Source organism: Canis lupus, chromosome 32, assembly GCF_011100685.1.
Source record: "Canis lupus familiaris isolate Mischka breed German Shepherd chromosome 32, alternate assembly UU_Cfam_GSD_1.0, whole genome shotgun sequence".
Taxonomy (NCBI): Eukaryota; Metazoa; Chordata; class Mammalia; order Carnivora; family Canidae; genus Canis; species Canis lupus.
Window position 1 is genome coordinate 27,911,744 of NC_049253.1, and position 14,852 is coordinate 27,926,595.

The window sequence follows — 14,852 nt, forward strand, 5'->3', positions numbered from 1 at the left end:
GTTGCAGCTGTTCTTTTGACCTGTACATTCCATTTTCCCCTTCTCCCACCTCAGTGAAGTGAGGGAATGGCTGATCTGTTTCTTTATCTTAATCTTCCCTCTCTTTAGGCAAAGAATGGAAGTTAGAATTTATAGCATGTTTTGCACCCATGAAAATAGGTACTTTTTTTTTTTTACTGTATTCAGAGATCTTTACTACCCTTATTTCATTCTGAAAAAAATTGAGATAGGTTGCCAGTTATAACACATTCTTCACATGTTCCTGTTTCCAAAAGGTATAGGGGCAACCCAACTGCCTTGCTAAGGCACTGCTAAAGAAACACTGTGTGCTTGCATGCTGCTTTAGTGAAAGCAGCTCATAGAATATTCAACAGTCTCAAATATGTGGACAACATGAAAGTTGGAATTACTGTGAAGCCTTAGAAGGAAGTATGGAACAATATTGAAAGTCACCCTTTGTTGATTACATCTATATAAAAAAAAAAAAAAAAGATCCTTAGGGAGTTCTTAAACATAGGGATCATTTTTTTAAAAAGCCAGTGGGAGAGGGAGTCCAAGTTACTGCTTACTGGTGTTAACCCTGGAGATCAGCTAGACTTTCTCACATTTAACAGCTGCTTTTTGCAAAGCTTTCCATGGTATAACATAGCTGTCTTTTTTTACAATTCTCAAGATCTATAAGCAATTATATCTTGGTTCTTTCTATTTAGGAAGAAAAAAAAATCTTATATTCTTACTGAAATATCTAAGTTTATATAATACTATTATGGTTTACTTTTCTCTTCTCTCTTTCTGAATATTTCCTAGCCTTAATGTGAAGATTTTTCTTTATTCTGAAATAGTCATTTGCATATAATTAAAAATGCATCTCATTGACACTGTTTTAAAATGATATGAGAGTAGAGAGTTGTGCTTTCCCTGGGAAATCATGTTTCAGAGGTTTAGAAAAACCTAATACTATTACACTAGATCTTACACTAAAGATTTTGATAATCTATTGAAGATTACCAATGAGAACAAACTAAGATTCTTTGTCATAGGTATAACCCCCTTTATCAGGAAGATCACATTCAGGTAATAAGAGTAATTATGCTTTGGTTTAAGGAGAGGCATTTTAGAGAGGCCTCTTCTAATTCAAACTTTAGAGTTATAAAATATAAACATACCTGAATATTTTCATAATTTTTATTTCTCAGATCCATTCTAAAATTAACTGTGTAAATTATTTAAGTGTGTAAATTGATGTTTAGTAATGGTAGACACAGACACTCTTTCCATTGTCTGGAACATCACCTTAACTGGAGAAATAGCAGTAAAATATTTTGGGGGACATGAATTTCATAGTTTTAGAAATAATGACAGCATCAGGATACCTGGGTGGCTCAGCAGTTTAGCACCTGCCTTTGGCCCAAGATGTGATCCTGAAGTCCCAGGATCGAGTCCCACATCAGGCTCCTTGCATGGAGCTTGCTTTTCCCTCTGTGTCTCTGCCCCCCTCTCTCTGTCTTTCATGAATAAATAAATAAAATCTTTAAAAATAATAATAATAATATAAAATAAATGTACCAGATATTATTCACATGCTTTACATGTGTTATTTCCTTTGATCTTCATGGCTACCTGTGTTAATATGTTAATACTACCATCTCCATTTTCCAGATGTGGATATTGAGGGTCAAGTAGGGTCAAGATGATAAATGATAGAGCTAGGATTCAAACCCAAACATTCTGACTCTAGAGCCACCATTGTAACTATTATGTTACGCTGTGTCTCCCTTTGTTTCTACTGTTTGATGGAGCCTGGGGTTTTAAGTTTTCAGAATTCCAGATAAGTTGGCCAAACCAACATAAATGCAAAATAATTCATTCATCTACCAAACCAAAGATTAGTTTTCTACTCTATGTGTTTATTTTGGGAAGATTTTTATATATGTCAGTGTCATGGGATTATTGTGAACCTTAATCAGATTTACTTTGTAAAGGATTTTTCATGATGGGAGGTTATAAATACGTAGATGAACACATGTTGCTTCAAAATGTGTCTTTCTGATGACATAGACTAGGTGGATTGTGCTTAATATCCTTTTAATGCAGATACGAATCTTAGAATTTAATGAAGTTCAAGTTCAGATCTCCAGGGCAGCTATTTTTTTTTTTCAGTTTACTGAATGTAAAAGTGCTCTTGTTTGCTTATTTGTAATCTTCCTTCATGGGAATGGCTTACTTATGTGCTCAGTAACCTGAATTGTATTTAAAAAGCATTGGCCATGTCAAAAACTTACAGGTATGCCTCCTGATAAGTATTAAGCCCTCTTGGTCAGCCTGAAATACATGCCCTTCAAAGTAAGTTTCCTGTTTATATTTTTTCAATTTTAGCTGATATAAGGACTATTACAGAAAGAAAGGTACTTAAATTAACATTTATTTTTACAGATAGTTTACAGTTTAGGTACAAGTTATATGATATCCCATATTATATTGGCAGTTTATCCTGAAAATATTTCAAATAAGCAGTGAATATTACATTGGTCTCTGATTAGATTCAAGGTCAGATTCCTTGGTTCTAGTTCTAATGCTACCCTAATGTCCTGACAGTCTGGATTTTGCTATGTTTAGCTGTAAGGTATGGATGATGTACCTAACAAAGACATGATCATGTCTGTGATGGTGTCAGATAGTCTCATTAAAGGGATGATAAAATCAACATCCAATTTTATGCAAGCAGCATATACTAAACTTTCATAATTTTACTAGTTTTAACAAAGGTAGAAATATGAGAACAAGAATTGGTTCATATCTTCATATTATCTGATTTTTCTATTATACTTTATGATTTTTTAAGATTTTATTTATTAAAAAAAAAAGATTTTATTTATTTATTTATTCACGAAAGGCACAGAGACACAGAGGGAGAAGCAGGCTCCTCACAGGGAGTCCAATGTGAGACTACATCCCTGGACCCAGGATCATGCCCTGAGCCAAAGGCAGACGCTCAACCGCTGAGCCACCCAGGCATCCCTGATTTTTCTATTTTAAATAAAGGAAGATCTGCTGTTACATATTTCTTGCCATTCCTACTAGGCAACCATGATTTGTTTTGTTACAGAATATGGAAAGCCTCAGTTCTACAGCATCTCATGAGAGGCCTGGGACTGATGACGTTGAACTGATGTCCGATGAAAGGTAATTTTAGCACTCCTTTCACATTGCTTACAAAGAACATGAATAGCTTTCTTTTTTTTCTTTTTCACTTAACACAGTGTTCATTACAAGAACTAAAAAGAATAGAATTAAAGGTCTATATATTTACCAATAGTATTTTATAAAAAGGAAAATGCTTTGAATAGAAAATCTGCCATCGTGCTATTAATGACAACCATATTCATGGTTGTGTTTCTGGTTTTGTTTTCTTTTGATTTTTTGTTTTGGTTTGGTTTTTGATTTTACAAGAATTTAATTTAAGGCCACTCAGCCTACTTTTAAAATAAATCATAATTTCACTGGATGAAAAGCATTGTTCTAAAACTGACATTTTATGATATTTTGTTGTTGCTGCTGCTGTTTATAGCAAAGAAAATGAAAAAGACGGCAGACACACCCCGCATTTTGAGGTGAGTAGCAAACAAAATCATGGTAATGGGGCTGTCCGTATATTCCTGGGAGCACACGTGAAGCATTATTAGCCTATCGATAAGAGATAATGAGATTAAGTGACAGGACTGTGATTGGTCAGAAAGGCAAATACTGCGACATAAAGATTCTTTGAGAAATTCTAAGAACTCTATACTTTTGCTTTTATTTTGCTTGCAAAGAGAAACTTCAGTAGCATAGAGATTTCCTTTTAGATTTTCCATAAAATGAAACAAAAAGTCAAAGCTACTGGTTTAATTTTCCATATTTTTATGCCTTTTTTAAGTGATTGAAATAAATAGGTAATGATTTAGTGGATCCGTCACAGAGATTTATCTCATTAATTTTCAAATTAAGATAAACTTCATGTGAGTTGCTAAACCCAATTTGTTTTCTGAGTTTTGTCTCAAGTAAACCATAGAGGAAAAAAATACCTAACTCCCTTATGTTGTCTACATCTTAAATTTCCAGTTATTTCCTGTCTTCCTCATTTTCTGAGGATATGGCCATGCTGACCTACAGCATGACTTCCCTTGCTCCCAACTCTGTCTTCCATTCAGTGTGCTCAACCCCATTTTCATTCATGTGTGTGTGTAATATTCTTCCAAGTGCACAACCCCATTTTCATTCATGTGTGTGTAATATACTTCCAAATGCTTCCAACTCCACTTTCAGTATTTTTATCAGTTTTCCCTCTGGTTAGATTTAAAGGTTTTTTTTCAACCTATTCTTGAATTCTGATCCTTGAAATATCATTTATACATAGAACTCTCCCTGGAACCCAGTGACTCCTGATCTTGATTGGACATTGTCCTAATTCGCTGATAGAGTTGCCCAGTAGCATCTATGGAGTCCTGCCATGGGTGGGTACTGTGCGAGGGGCTAGGATTCAGTAACAGCTGCAGTCCCTACCCCCCTCAGAATTGTACCATGTGTAGGGGGTTAAGAATCTAAAAGCTGCGGACCCCCTTCTTAGAAAAATGCACATTCGTGTACAATTTGGCATAAAATTACTGGGAATGAATGGCCACCTCCCTACCAATGCTATGGACACCTCATATTCCCTGTATTCAGTTCTTGTCATGTACGCTTCATCGGCCAAGCTGGATAATAGGAGGGGAATGCTTCTTCTTTCTGACTTCAAAGCTTCTGAGCCACATCTTTCATCTCTTATTTCCAACTCCTTTAAGCCTCCTTCCTTGGGACCCAGGCAACCAGCTGACACTTTTTCCCTGACACCAGAGCAGTTTTTTCAGAGCAGTTTCCCCATGATAGCATCGCTTTATTTTTCTTCTCATTTCACCCTTTCTCTGCTCTTTTTCCTCTACTCACAGCAAGCACTTACTCATCATGCCATTGAACATTACTTTAAAGAAAATTGCTTTGCCAGCCTCCTAGAGAGGTCTTCTCAGTTCAGTCCCTTTTCTACCAATTATCCTTTATGGGATTAAAAGATACCAAGCAATCTTTGTGGATGGACTTCATAACATTAACTCTCATAAATTCTGAGTGGCACCCAAACAAAATCCGTGCTGAATTCAGTTTTGTCTTGGTATTTCTGTGGACAGCTCCCATGACAGTGAATGAATCAGGAGGAAAAAATCTCAAATCCTTCTTCCAGGTGCCAGGTCCTATATTCTTACATGTGTCAGCCATGTGCAGTCACCAGTCAGCACCTAGCCTACCATTGGCACTCCTCAAGCTTTCACTATTAATAATCATTGTCGTCATAATAAGTTCAGCTAGGAGATAAAATTAGACCGTGAGTTAAAATCCAGCCTAAGCTCTACGTGTCACCTTTCTTTTACAACTGCCCCAAAGGAGAAAAACAAGACATCACTCCACAAGATTGGGATGATGCTTCTCCTCGTGAAGGCATGTGCTTCTTTCCCTGAAGGAAATGTATATTTAATTATTAGTGATGGACCACAAAAAGACCTGTTTTCTCTTGTTGACGGTGTGATGTCATTGTTTACTATTTAATACGTGTAGCACTTTTAGAACTTATTAAACAGCCTAAATAGTTAATCTGATGTTCTGGTAATGCCAAAATAATTCCTAAATTTCAGAGGTGAAAAATAAGTCTAGACTGTGGTGAACCCTCATGGAATTCTACTTTTATTTCACGTCTCCTATAGCATCAGAGTGAGAAGTTGGCATTTGCATGCCCATCATGGATGGCTCTGATAATGTTTCCAGTTTCATTAATACTGTCCTTTAAATTTTTCCTTATAGGGGATCCCTGGGTGGCGCAGCGGTTTGGCGCCTGCCTTTGGCCCAGGGCATGATCCTGGAGACCCGGGATTGAATCCCATATCGGGCTCCCGGTGCATGGAGCCTGCTTCTCCCTCTGCCTATGTCTCTGCCTCTCTCTCTCTCTCTCTGTGTGTGTGACTATCATAAATAAATAATCAAAAAAAAAATTTTTTTTTAAATATAAATAAATAAATAAATAAATAAATTTTTCCTTATAAATTCTTAGACTCATGAAAGATAAAGACAACAAATGCCAGCTATTAAGGAAAGGTGCTCACTCTTGTTTTGACTAGCATCTCCATGAGAATGTAGAATATTAAACACAGTCTCAGAGATGCTCCTTAGAAGGACACATAGGCAGAGAGAGGCTAGTCTTAGAAGCTGCGGCTCAAACACAAATGCAGGCAAGACCGTGACTTTACTTTTGAAATAAGCATCACAGGGGATCCCTGGGTGGCTCAGCGGTTTGGCGCCTGTCTTCGGCCCAGGGCATGATCCTGGAGTCCCAGGATCGAATCTCACGTCAGGCTCCCTGCATGGAGCCTGCTTCTCTATCTGCCTGTGTCTCTGCCTCTTTCTCTATCTCTCATGAATAAATAAAATCTTTTTTAAAAAATGAAATAAGCATCATAGCCCTAAATGTATTTTTGTTTGAAGGCGTGTGTTGAGAAGTGAACGAGTTTATCCCGTCTTTGCATATCTTTTTAATTTTTTTAATCAACTAATCTTACCCAAAAAGAGAATCTGCTCAAGATCTCAGATGGTTAGTGAAAAAAAAGTTAAGAGTCCCTTCAAAATGCCAAAAATTAAAATATGATTTCAATGGGGAAGTTTCTGAAAGGTTGGCATTTTAATAAAATATCCCTTTTGGGCTGTATGAAATGAGCTAATATAAGGAAGAGCCTAGTGTACTATTCCCTGAATATGTTGGGAGTCCAAAGTCTTTGTTCTTTTCTTTTTAAACTCCGTGAACAACTGGAAGTATCCAAAGGAAAAGTCATTCTTAAAACTAGCAATTTCTAGGTTCTAAATACAGATTCTAAAATACAGATTTTCAAAGTTCTATTTACAATGGAACTTAAACTTTATGCTTCAATTTGATCCCTTCTGATAAGTTATTTTCTACTGTGGAAATATATCATGCTTCTGTATGAAATCCGGAATATTAAAACTGTAATCTTATACTTAATCTCTTTATCAAGAAAGCAAAACCTGTAAGAATTATCGAGTACATAGAAAGGTATTACCTTATCTGGAAGAGGTCATTTTATGTCAGAAGTATAAAGTTAATGAAGTGTTCAATTCTTTTGCAATATTTTTACATTCTGTATGCTTTCTAAGCCTTCTGCTTAGAAGAGCTTAGAAGCATACCTTTGATAACAAATAAGACATTCATAATAAACAAAAGACAATTTCCCTTTTTTTAATCCTGCTTCAAAAAAAAAAAAAAGTAAAAGAATGGAGAGAGAAAGAGAGAAGACAAGGGCTTTCCAATCAAGACTCAGTATTAATATTAATTATCAAAAAAAATATCAGACATCCGAAATGTAGGCTTTTATTTGCCCTGAGCAGATTTGAGATAAATTCTGAAATATGCCTATCAACAAGTATTTATGAAATGAATCGCTGTTGTTTCAACTTCACTGTAATGAATGGAAGCTTTAGGATTTTGTTACTGATTTTAATGTTAGAATCAGAATAATTTAAAAGCTCTGTCTGTTTAGATTCACTTCCCATTTCATCCAGGCTCTAAAGGCTACTGAAGCTTTGCAATTCACATGAATTTTGGAAATCTGTTATGTCTATTTTCCTTTATTGTCAGGCCAAACAGTAAATGTTTATGGTTCCATGTGGTTCTTGTATTAACACTGTGTGGTTTCTTCCTGTGCAAACTGCATCACACAGTATACTCTCTGATATCACTGTTCCTGGCTCTGGTAAGCTATTAAGGATGTTTATTTATATCCTGTGCAGGGAGGGAGAAGGGATGGAACAAAAATTCACCATTTGAAGTCAGGGAAGGAGCAAGATCAGTGAAGTCTGAGGATCGAAAAATCCAAGCTAGGTTAGACAGGGGCAAGTCTTGACAAAGATCAGGTGAATAGACTAGTAATTAATGATTCTTTGACCTGAACATGGACTGTCCCCTAAGGCCCCAGCCCAGATGAGCTCTCTGAGTATTTGCTCACTAGCATCCTGTTTTTTTCTGATATAACTTTCATGACACTGGCACTTAAACATTCAGCATCTTCCTTCCACACTAAATTCTGTATCTTGTTAATTCCTGTAATCCTAGTACCTAGGACATAGCATGTGTTCAGTAAACACTTGCCAGATGAATGAATGTGAAAGAGAGGTCGTGAATAGTTGGAAATAGCATTTTTTCACAGTTACTATGGGTTAGCCATTTTTATATATGCTTCTCATTTAATCTTCATAACAACTATGTCACGATGCCTACGTCATTCCCCTCACTTCATCTTATCATGCATTGTATCATCTCACGTCATCACAAGAAGGGTGAGTACAGCACAGTAAGATATTTTGAGAGAGAGAGACCACATTCATATAACTTCTACTACAGTATGATTGTTCTATTTTATTAGTAATTATTAATCTTTTACTGTGCTTAATTTATCAATTAAACTTTATCATAGGTGTGTATGTATAGGAAAAAGCAGAGTGTATACAGGGTTCAGTACTATCCTCTGTTTCAGGCATCCACTGGGCATCTTGGAATGTACTCCCGCCAGATAAGGGAGGGCTGCTGTAATTCACTTACTCTCTGATTTAACTGAAGATATAAGACATATAAACAATAGAAGTTGAAACCAGAAATATTTTGGTACTTTAGAATGTCCTTGACACTTTAACATGAATGACCTAAGAGAAGCATCAAGTAAGAAAGTAGACAAGTGCAATGCCATATGATGAGCACTAGGACAGAGTGTGGAACAATCTGGAGAGGTGCCTCACCCTATCTAGGCTAACGAATAGTTGAAGGAAGAGTAGTTTTGATGCTGGTGTATTGCTACAGAACCTGAACAGCTTCACCGTGGGTGGCCCCGGAGCATCAGCCCTAGCTCCCATATGCACGTAAACCCTGAGCCTGCACCAGCAGCCCACTCTGCATCCCCAGGCACAGCAGCCCTATCAGGTTCTGGTGAGACCAGTGAGGCCAGAAATTGAGAATCAGATCTCTAGGAGCAGTAGGCAAGTGAAAGAGCAACCTCAGGGACTGATCACAGCATTGTAGGACAGAGCCAAGTGTGTGGATGTGCTGGTGAGTGTGGTGCCCAGCGTGTCCATGCTATGCAAGCCAGTGTGGTTTATGTAGAAGAGACCCCTCCACTGCTGTATAGGAAATCAGCCAGAAAGTCCAGAAGCTTATGTAAGTTAACATAGGTCCATAGTGCAAGTGATATCCTGTTATCTGTGGCATATTCTAAACATCCTTACCTGGTGACTCCAGGATACAGTGATCTCTTTGCTATTCCTTAAACACAATGACCTTGCCTCAGGGCCTTCTTCCTGGAATGCTCTTCCCATAGATGGATCATTTCCGCATTTCCTTCGTATCTCTGCTCATATGTCACGTCAAGGAAGGGCCTTCCTGCCACTGAATATAAAATAGCAGACTGTGGCCCCTACTTCCATCATCTCTCTTATTCTGCGTTATTTTTCTCCATAGTCCATATCACTACCTGGCTTGTTTTGTTTTGTTTTGTTTTTTTCTTTGTTTACAGTCACTTCCTGTAAGATTCATTAGGACAGATTTCATTTTGTCCTCCAAAGTATCCCCACTGTCTAGAAAACTGTCTAACATGTAGTAGGTATGCAAAAATTATGAGTCAAATAAATGAGTAAATATTATCTTTGTATCTCTAGCATAAGGCACGATAGCTCTATTATAAATATATATTATGTGATATATGTTATTACTGAATAAATTACTGAAGTTTTGACCTGATTCTCTTCTTTAGAATAATAGGATCTTAGGGGTTATCCATTTCAGCCTCCTACCCAGGGTGGTAATCTCTCCCTCTCCTACATGCCTCACTCCCAGACTTCATTTGAACACTGTGAAGGGCAACTCAATAATTGACAAGGTGGTCCATTGTTGTGTTTTATCCAAATCAAGTGTCCTCAGAATTCTACTGGGCATTCTTGAGCCTCTTTCACAAAATGTCAGCTCTCTCAGTGCAGGGAGCTTGCATGTCTCACACAGCCCAGCACAGAAAGGGTACACCAAACCATGCTGTCAAAGGAATAAGTCTGTGGATTTAAAAATAAATAAATTTAAATAAATAAATAAATAAATAAATAAATAAATAAATAAATATCTGTGGATTTTGGAGGGGGGAAAAAGTGTAATTTTCTAACTTTAATTTTCTTTGAAATGGATACTAATTCGGATGTAGAAAAAAATGTAATCTCAATTTCCTTTGAAATGAGTGCTAATACAGATGTAGCAATCATAAAAAGTACACATTTTTACAATGGGGGGTGGGCAGAATTTCAGGATTTTACACATGTTCTGTCAAGCACTGCAGGACTCCGAGTGCCCTGACAGACACAGGTGTGGCAGGAAGCAAAGCCAGTGTCTGGCATTAGGAAGGGACACAGGCTGCCTACAGAACCCAGCTTAGGCCTGCAGGTCTTCCCACCAGCATTCATTCCCATCTGCAAGGCCTCAGCCTGGAAAACACATTTTACCATTATTACTCTATTTCTAAAATCCTTCCATGGCTTTACATCATCAACTACAGGATAAGATCCACACTTAGCCGAGCATACAGGCCCTTTCTGAGTCCAGCATCTGCTCACCTGACACCCTCATCACCTGCCTGTCTCTCTTTCCTGTCCTCCCCTTCTGTGACCAGCCAACCCCCCAGGTGCCTGTCTCTGCACTTCCTCAACCCCTCTCACCCACACTGCCCCCCAAACAAAATCACTGTTGCTGACTGTGCAAGGAACCTGAATGTCTCTTGTCTCAGTTTCTTCACAATGCATCTTAGAACTCTACTCTTTGAGGAGCATGGTTCGCCTTGCATTGCTGTTGGACAGGCCTCCTCTCCAACGCCTGTCTCTGGCGTTTTGAGATGTGGCAGTACTTTCATCTTCCTACGGTGCCCAGAAAAGATGAAAAGACTGATGGCCTCATCTGTGCACATTTTATGCTCCGGGCACTGTGTTAATGGCCTTTCACATCTTCTCCCAGATCTTTAAAAGAACCTTGCTAGATTGATATTGTTAACGCCATTTCACAGATTAAGGAACAGAGGCTCAAAGAAATGAAGCCCCTCAGCCAGAGCACCAAGCTAGTAAATGTCAGCCACATGGCAAACCCAGGTCTACCTGTAAGCAAAATCCGTGTCCATTCCACTGTAGTACAGCACGATAAAACATGATATGTTTTTCATGAAGAAGATGCTGTGCTTAATTACAATAGGAGTCTAATTTCTTTTTTTTTTTCATTTTATCTTTTAAAGATTTTTTATTTGTTTATTCATGAGAGACACAGAGAGGGGCAGAGACACAGGCAGAGAGAGAAGCAGGCTCTATGCAGGGAGCCCGACGTGGGACTCGATCCTGGGTCTCCAGGATCATGCCCTGGGCTGAAGGCGGCACTAAACCACTGAGCCACCCGGGCTGCGCTGGAGTCAAATTTCTTATATTCTTCCCTTTTTTATGCCTCTAAGCATAACAAGTGTCAAAAATCCTTATTGAAAAAATGTTTATTTGCTATATGCAGATTCTAACACACACACACACACACACACACATATACACATGCACACACGCACAAACAGTTGGTGACTGACACGCACAAACAGCTCTTAGTAGACTGAGTGCCAGATTCGGTCATTCAGCCCTAGTCCACTTAGGATTCAGCTCAAGGAACAAATAACTTTTGTGGCATAAATGCATAATCTGTTTTTCCCCCAACAGACAAGCAGCGTTTTGAAAGTATCTTAAAGCCCCAGATTTACTTGGCATTTCTATCTGACTTTAGTAGCTCATCATGAACTGATTGATGATATTTCATTGTATTCCCAGTGTGATGAAGAAAATAGCGGTCCTCGCGCATCATTTCGTGGAAATATTATAGTAAAAGCCCCGTCTATTCCCTTGTGATATCAGAGTGGGTTGAATAGCTATTAAAAGTAGCTGGAAGTCTTAATAGTTTTTATTTTAAGCAGAAGAACATTTCTCATGCATTAATGGAATCATTTATGATTTCCAGATGTTTAAAGTTTTTTCTTTTAATATATTTGCTAAAATAAATTTCCAGTGATTCTCAGAGAAAATCTTTTGTACAGATCTGTGCTACTTGAGAAGAATATTTATGAGTAAACACATTTGTTTATAATCTTATGAGAGAAGGGAAAGTGACAATGGTTGGGTTTACAAGACGCCAAAGAGCAAGGTAAAAAAGAATTAATTTCCTTGCAGATTTTGTTAACATAAAATCACTTAGCTAAAATTAACAGCCTTTGGGAGAGGGTTTTTCCATCCCCTATTTATCCCATCATGGGTGTAGGTGCCCCGATTGAGCAAAACCAAGTGTAGCTGAGTATTTAATATTCAGACTAGATGAATAGTAGGAAAACAAGGGACAGTTGGATATTTGTAAGATATAAATTATGCATTGCCACCTTGCCAGTTCTTGGCTTTTTACTTTAAAAAAAAAAAAAAAAAAAAGTCCCGCTACCCGTGTAATTTTGGCTCATTTCCAGAGGCCGTATTGCTTACTGCTAGTCCAGATGAGCCGCCAAACGCCTGTGCTGTTTGAATTTGCGCAACAATGCTTTAATACCCAGAGCTCCTCCATAAATAGTCTGTCCTCCCCACACTTGGGGTGAAAACAACCACAGGAAATCTGGGAATGTGCAGCTAACCCCGCTTAATTGATCTAAGCCTGCAGGGCCAGCAGGAGAGTGTTCGTGTACACAGCCTCTGCTCCTGGCCTTGCAGGACTGTTTCCCGAAGGGGCAAAGGAGTCTGCACACAGGAGACACCATGTTGCTTCTACAGCCATAGCAACAGCAGTAGCAGGATTTTTGTTATTGTTTACAGTCTGCAGAGTCCTACTCCTTTAAGGAAACACAAACTCCTTTCCCTCATTCCTGGTCCCAATCAGCAACCATCAAGACTGTCAGCTGCCTGCAGTTATCAGGAGCAGCAGCTCGTGGAAATCCTCTTGTCTTTCTCGCAGAAGAAAAGTTAAAGGAGCACACATGGACGGTTGCTTTTTGCATGCAAGTGGCCAGCTAGTATCCAGGGGGCTTCGAGCTATGATTTTGATTTCCGTGCTGGGTGCATCCACAGCCACAGCTTGGGAGGTTTCGTCCAGAAGGAGTGAAATTGCTGCAGACATTTTTGGGATTTGGTGAGCAATAGATATTTGGAGACATTGTGCTGTTATTACAGAGCCCCACAATGAAGATTCAGGAGCATCCCAGCATACCTGACACCAAACTGCAGAGGACTCAAGATACCGATGACCAGCAGGAGAGCTTTGTCTCCGAAGTGCCTGAGCTGGACCTGACTGCATTGTGTGATGAGAAGAGCTGGGAAGGTAGGATCGTCTGCTATATGGATGATTTAATATCGGAAAGGCATATATAAAGTAGCCTAAATGAGAGACGCGTCACCACATGGATGTATGAAAGCGAGGGGTGTAGGAGTAACTGCATTTCTAAATGACTGAAAAGCCTTTCCCTGGCATAGAAGTGTGTCACATGAAATGTTGCCAGGAGTAATTGCAATCTAAGAAAGGAAATGTGCTCACCCTGTATCATAGAGTCACCTTGCAGCCTTTTTATTTTTAACTCGCCAGGAGTGCTAATACGTGTATGTGTGTTCCCTCTAGTAGTACTGAGCAGAGTACTCAGGGAGCTGCACACATTCAGGACTTTGTCTGGGTGCAGCTGCTCTCCCCGCTGCTACATGCCAACAATCTACCTCCTTCGTTAAATCTTCCCATTTTTTCAAGAAAGATGTCTTGGTATGCTTTGCTTCTGTGATTGTTTTTATGAAGAGAATTTTTTTAAGCGACATAAGGGATTCGCTTATCAAAGAGAGCACGAAGAAAAGGTGCTTCTGCTTAAAACCCTGCAATACAGTGTTTAAGGTAGATTTTTGGCAAAACATTAGAAATGTACTTGTGAGGAAGAAGAGGGTGTCCTAATCTTGTCAAAACGGTATTTCAGGAAGGTTCTGGCAACAGTGTCATCAAGCTGCTCTTCTCTCCTTATCCATGTGTCTGCATCCAAACATATATCAATGTGTATCCAAAATGCATGCCCAGCTGCCTCCATACAGTGTGTGTGTTTGGAAGCTACAAAGAGGGAGAAATTGTGTGTCTGGTTTCAGAACAGCAGCAGGACTTAACCTGGTGACATAGAGAATCACAAGTACAAGAAATCAGTCCTTTTCCAAAGCACCTGGATTTCCTTGTCTTCTTCCCCACCCCTTTTAAAACTAAAAGTAGTCATTATGATAATAAATTTAGATGAAGGACCAAAAGAGGATCTAAACAGACCAAAAAGTGAAAAATAGCAATCCCTTTATACTTTCATCCAGGGCTTGGTGATGTGAAAACAAACTGTTTTTATTCTAGTTCTCCCTCTTTGCAATCCACGAAACATGTTCCAGCCCTTTGCCATGTAATTAGGCAGTGGGTCAAAGATTTTCTCAGACCTTCCCAGCTCATGATATGCTTACTAGAAAAAATTGCAGGGTGTTGTGTTTTGTTTTAAATTTCAGTGATACATTCCTGGGTAGTGTTTTATTCTTCTCTTGTTTTGTGTACTTTGGAATATTCAGGTGTGTTTTAAATTCCTACATTAAAAACAAACCCCATCCCCCACCCCCACCCCAAAAAACATCCCATAGTAGCCACTGTTACCCAAACAAAATTTAAAAAGCAGTAGCCAAAACAAATGCTGTATTTGGGTTTC

The 14,852-nt window shown here is 38.6% G+C and overlaps 1 protein-coding gene across 1 annotated transcript in view; it reads left to right on the plus strand.

The window, feature by feature from the left end:
- Positions 1-14,852, plus strand: part of FAM13A (family with sequence similarity 13 member A) — a 319,784-nt gene that overhangs the window by 268,707 nt on the left and 36,225 nt on the right. The window contains 3 exon segments of the mRNA XM_038582151.1: positions 3,107-3,183; positions 3,569-3,611; positions 13,321-13,468. Coding sequence (XP_038438079.1) covers positions 3,107-3,183; positions 3,569-3,611; positions 13,321-13,468 — 268 coding nt within the window.